General features: G+C 33.7%; 1 protein-coding gene across 2 annotated transcripts; it reads right to left on the reverse strand.

Annotated features, from left to right (window-relative positions):
- Positions 1 to 3183: 3183 nt before the first annotated feature.
- Positions 3184 to 5775, reverse strand: LOC114195250. Of its 2 annotated transcripts, none has more exons than XM_028085663.1 (5): positions 5328 to 5775; positions 5068 to 5244; positions 4442 to 4862; positions 4263 to 4316; positions 3184 to 4150 (listed from the first exon to the last, which is right to left on the reverse strand). In XM_028085663.1, exons 1-5 carry the CDS (start codon positions 5634 to 5636, stop codon positions 3381 to 3383), a joined length of 1731 nt encoding a protein of 576 aa, XP_027941464.1. In that variant the 5' UTR covers positions 5637 to 5775; the 3' UTR covers positions 3184 to 3380. The 2 variants fall into 2 exon arrangements, with proteins under 2 accessions (XP_027941464.1, XP_027941457.1); XM_028085656.1 differs by having other exon boundaries at positions 4227 to 4316.
- Positions 5776 to 6000: the final 225 nt, after the last annotated feature.

Here is a 6000-nt window from a genome sequence, read left to right on the forward strand (position 1 = left end):
TATGAGATTAAGCATCATACAAATTCATATTCTCAATGAAAACACAGATTGAAGAAGGGTAAACAGAACAAAAACATAATTTGAACAAGAACCTCAAGATTTCATTTCATTCTCTTCCAAGGAATCAATACACGAAATTATTTCTCCATGGGATTCAAATTACAACACAAAACAAAATGAAAATTCATCATGGAAAGAGAGAAATTCTATCAAAAACGTAAACATTCAAACCAAAATGTGAAACCCTAAGCTTGGTGCTGTCCAAAATGAACTAAAACGTGAATATAGAGTGGTTGCCTTCAATGACTCTTTAAATGTCTCTAAAAATGTAAAAAAAAAAAAAGACATAATGGACAATTAAGGGTTCTGAAAACCTAAAACCCTACAAAACTCATTGCCACATCAAACAAACATGTCCCTAATTATAAAATTGTCACTCTCAGCCACAAAATTACAAAATTGCCCATCTTGGCTGCAGAATTACAAAGTTGTCACTCTAACCCAAATGTTGACGTGGAAATAGGACTAAAGTGACACAAATCACATGGCAAAGCTTTCTCAGCCCAAAATTGCTTCACAATAATCCTGAAAATAGTTGACAAAGGAAGATTAAACCAAGTAAATCCAAATTAGTAAAAATTTGAATTATTGGCCCAATGAAGCCCAGTACAAGAAAATGCACTAAAGATATATAATTAAGCACTAAACATCCATCAAGAAGGGTACATAAAGGTAAGAAAATAGGGGAAAATAATGACTCATCACCAATACAGAAAGGAGACAATTTTATTCTCATGTAATTTTCAAAGAATGATTTGGAATGGAAACAGATGGAAGTTATCCCTTATGCGTCTGTTGTTGGGAGTTTAATGTATGCCAGATATTAGCTTTGTCGTTGGTATGCTTGGTAGATACTAGAGTAATCCAAGACTAGATCATTGGAAAACTGCAAAGAAAGTTTTAAGATACCTACAAGGAACAAAGAATCACATGCTTAGTTATAGAAAATATGATCACCTTGAGGTGATATGTTATATAGATTCAAGCTTTGTCAATTGTATGGATACAAGAAATTCTACATTTGGTTATGTATATCTTTTAGCCGAAGGAGCGATTTCATGGAAAAGTTCAACAGTCTGTCATTGTTGCATCCACCATGAAAGTTAAATTTGTGGTATGCTTTGAGGCCACAATTATGACTAATTGGTTGCAGAACTTTATTTCAGGACTTGGAATAGTCGATAGTATTGCCAAGCCGCTAGAAATTTATTGTGATAATTTCACAGTAGCCTTCTTTTCTGATAACGACAAGTATTTCAACGGTGCTAAGCATATGTAGTTAAAATATTTTGTCGTTAAAGAAGAAGTTAAAAACGTAGAGTGTCAGTAGAACATATTAGCACATATCTTATGATTGTTAACCCTTTGACAATAGGATTACCATCCAAATTATTTGATGGTCATGTAAAGAATATATGTATTATGTCTACTAATGAATGTCAAATGTTGAATATTAATATTATTAATATTTATGTGTCACTCTCAACTCTTTAATGTATAAGTATAAGTTTTGAAATTTGTGTTTTCTTCTTTATGTTTATGTATGCAAATTATGATGAAGAAAACAACTTATGTTATGTTATTATTATTGAAAAATGCCATTATGTTTGAACCCATTATGGACTTATTGTTTTAAGGTCATATGAAGGATTAAAGGGTTAATATAGTAGTAGTACATGGAATGGACCATGTTAACTAAATGATATGTGACTGTCATGACTCTTGTTATTTATGCATTTTTAATTATGAATAATGATGGAAGTAATTTGTGTAAGGTCTTTTAATGCACGTTATGGTTATGTATTAAATCACGGATTGTTATGACATTATATGAGTCAAATCAGATAATGTTAGAATTAATTCTATCATGTGACTCATCTAAAATATTATTATGGGCCCAACTGTGGTTTAATAAAATATAAAAACCTATTGATTATTATGGGAAGTTATAATAAAATAAAATAAAGATAAAATAAAAATATACTTGATGGATGTTGGTTTATAAAAAGGGATTAGGGTTATATCTCTAATCATAAGGTTCTTTTACAGTAAGTCATCAAGAACGTGTGTGAGAAGAGAAAGAAAAGTAGAGAGATAGATTGGAAAGCGGTGATTGAACAGTAAAATTGAAGAATATATTCTCATAGGATCTCTTATAAATCAAGGCTAGTGTTCTATTATATTTTATTATGTAGAATCATAAATTTTAAAGATCCTAAAATAATTTTCTACAACGAATATGATTGAACGAAGACTACAAATTAATTTTCAGACCTCAAATAAATAGTTATGAAATCTTAACACAAGTTTTACGAGTCTTTAAAAATTCTCCTTACAACTCTTCTAAAGCTACTCCCTATGAGGTAGTGTATGGACATGATGCACTTTTGTTCATCAAAATTAATTAGCAATATATAAGAATAAAAGGTAAGTGAAGAAGTATTGACTAAATAAAATCAAAATTTAACGTTGAATGAGTTAAATAATTTTAATGAAGATAGAGTTATTGTTTTAAAAAATATTGAAAAAAGAACATATTACTCAAATTTATTATTAAAAGTTAAGAAAAAATCTTTTGATGGGTGTGACTTGTTGGTATAGAAAGTTAGATTTCCATAAAACATCTCGTAATCAGAAATGACCTTATGAATCATGCAAGAACGAGTTACAAATATAAAAGACATAACAAATTAAGAAAAATTCAGCCTAATTATACAAACTAACATCGCAAATAACATAAATATATTACAACAAAATTGTTCGAAATCACATAATTTTGGGCCATCTTTAGATACTAAATTGTGAAATTGTGACAAGAAAAATTAATGGGAAGAACAAATAAAATAGTGGTTGTGAAAAATCGTTATCACTTTCAATTTAAAAGTTTTAGTAAAGTCCAACACCAACCACTAGAATCAAGATGGTGATGGGAAGATGATATATGGCAATGAAGAACTTAAGCACATGTTCATCTTGATAGATAGTCTGCAAAGCTTTCACAAACTAACGACAACTTATCTGCTATAATCTGATTAATCCGTTGCAATGACATTGTATATCTTGTATAGAGATAACATTAGGAAAACCCAAAGGAACAAGAAGCATAACAACAATAAAATAATATACCAAAAAGCAAGAGTATGAACTCGCCTAAACAAATATATACATTAAAGTAAGCATTACACTGTCAGTGTTAGAAGCAAAAAGCATGCAATGATAACATCTGATCATAACCTCCACAGCTCCGGAAGAAGAAGAATGAGCTTAAATATGCACTGTTTACAAAAGGTGTGTTACATTACATTCACTTAAATTCTGAGTTACCAATTTTCCAATTCAAGTTTTGCCTTCTGCAGTGCTTCCTGAGCTGCAATTTGCTTTGTCTGTCTTTCTTCACTTTGTTTCTTTGCCACTTTTGTTTGCTCAGCTCTTTCCTTCAGCGTTATGTCAGTGACCAATATATTTCTTTCCAAATCAACAAGGCAAGTTTCAATCTTTAAGGTCTCCAACTCACAAAACTTTAATTGATTTTGCTTTTCATTGAGCATGGCCTCGAGATGAGAGACCTGTTCACATAGCAATTGTCTGTGTCTTTTTGATGCTTCAAGCAAAGCTTTGGTCTTGACATGGTCATCTTGGAGTTGGGCTAATCTCATTTTCTCCTCCTCGAAGAGTTTGTTGAGATCCTCCATAGTAAGGAAATTTTCCTTGGATTTATCTATTTCTGCAATTGATGATGCAAAATTGATATAGTCCAAGACATGATCCGAAAACTTTTTGCAGTCAACCTGCAAAACATTTAATATTGCAAAAGTGGTCTCTGCTGCCTCTTTCATGGACTCATGCTCATGAGGAGCCAAGGTTTCCAGATCAGCTAGAAGTTGTTGCTGTGTGAACAAGATCACTTCTCTATGCCTTGATGCCTTTGACTTTCTTTCACCATCTTGTGATTTAACTACATGTCCAGAAACCTCAGTATGACCAAGTCCTTTTATAGCAAGCTTGTTGCAAGGACCAAGCTTGTTGCAAGGAGCATCAGAAACATTCCTCTGTTTAGGGACAATTATTGGATTAAAGGATGGGAAAATGCCTGTAAGGAAGGGACACAATCAACCACAATTCTACATAAAAGTGGACACAGACATATAAAACTAATGAAGTCATACAACAGAAAAATGGCTTAGGTGTGGGGAGATTCAAACTTTGAGCTGGATGGAAGAAAAGAAGACGGCCAAGCCAACCCATTCTACAAGAACCTGCAATAAGATCAAGATAATTCTAAAAGAATCAAGCAAAAATAATCAAAATAATGTAACTTTGCTCCAAAATAAAGGAAACATGAAAGAAACAGATTTCCGAGAACAAAGAAAGAAAACATTACCAAATGAAGCATCAGAGGAAATGCGCATCTGAAACATAATTTGTCGCCAACGGATCCTTGAAGGTGTTGATAGTTGAGATAATGATAGAAATGCTTCTTCCTCAACAGTCTCCCACGATACAGGGCTTATAAACTCGAATTCATCATCATCAGCCATGAAATCTGGAAAACCATTGCGATTCGAATTTGCTACAGTTAGTGCTGGAATATCAGGCACAGCTAAGGAATCCTCAGAATAGTCTGTAACTTTCATCCTTTTACTGAGTTCACTTCCCAGCTCATCATCAGTTTCATCATTTTGGCATCCCTCCCAAAACTCATGAAGACTCCTTTGCCTGCTTCGCTGGGTAGGAACAATGGTTTTTCCATCAACCACTTTAATCTCATCCTCCCACACACGGTATCCACAAGATCCATGACCCTATTTAACAATAGTTAGTTCAATGATTCATTTTCAAGATAACCCAAAAGGATACTTGCCATATACATCAAACAGCTTATAGGCACCAAAAATCCAATAGCATCCCTCTTCTGGTACAAAACATAAATCTTTCCCCCAAAACCCAATAACACACACACACAAAGAACCATAACATCAATCAGAAAATAAAGGTCATGAACCATACCTGCTTAACAGGGCAAGTAAAATAGTACTTAAAAACCCCATCTGTATCTTTATCCTTCACCCTTCTACAAACTCCAGCCTTACACGCACACTCGGGATACTTGATCATCGGAGGCTGGAAATCACTCTCCGCAACAGGTTCATCGCACCACTTAACAAAGTCCTTACATTTTACCCCCTTAAACATAACCACCACCACCACCATCTTTAAAATCATAATCACAAAAGAAAGATACAAAATTTCAAGTGTTAGAAGCGTACACTTTTGATGGGGCAGGTATAGAAGTTCCTCCCACTGCGTGAGGTTTTGATTTCGCATGCGCCATGGCCGCAACTGCACTGTACAGCGTTGGAGGAAACTGGGGAAGCTTGGTTGGCAGAGGGTGAAACGTGTTTAGAATTGGGGGATTTGAAAGGACAGTACCAAGACCAATGTCCAAGTTGGTCACAAATGAAGCATATTTCTTGCTGCATTCGTTTGACGAGGTGTGGAGGACATGTTAGGGGAATCACAGTAGGGCTTTGAGAATTCTGAGTTTGAGACTTTGAAGGTGAATGCGAGAAAGACATGGTTTTTTTTTTCTTGGTGAAACACGACCAAACGAGAGTGAAGGTTGGAAAAAAGAGAGAAGAGATTCTGAATAGTGAAGAAGATGCAGTGTAGTGGTGGAGATGGAGTGTTCCTTCATGCTTAAGAACAACAATTTCAACATTCCAAAGATTCTCATGCTTTTGAATGTTTTCCACTTCACAAATTTCATTATTCACCTTTTAATTTACCTAATTTTAATATCAAGACTTTTCAAAATTGCAATATAATGTACCCAAAGTCAATAACGGCATTATTTCATTCGCGGTGATCAAAGAATGAGAATAAATTTGTAAGTTTTTTTAATAATCAATTTTAAATTTTAGGTTATTTCATGTGATAATA

The sequence above is a fragment of the Vigna unguiculata genome, chromosome 1 (genome assembly GCF_004118075.2).
Source record: "Vigna unguiculata cultivar IT97K-499-35 chromosome 1, ASM411807v1, whole genome shotgun sequence".
Lineage (NCBI taxonomy): Eukaryota > Viridiplantae > Streptophyta > Magnoliopsida > Fabales > Fabaceae > Vigna > Vigna unguiculata.

Coding starts and splice junctions, on each gene's coding strand:
- LOC114195250 (XM_028085656.1), bottom strand. CDS start 5,636: ATGTCTTTCTCGCATTCACCTTCAAAGTCTCAAACTCAGAATTCTCAA. Junction 4,317..4,441: donor TTCCTCTGATGCTTCATTTG/GTAATGTTTTCT, acceptor ATCTTATTGCAG/GTTCTTGTAGAATGGGTTGG. Junction 4,151..4,226: donor ACCTAAGCCATTTTTCTGTT/GTATGACTTCAT, acceptor CCTTCCTTACAG/GCATTTTCCCATCCTTTAAT.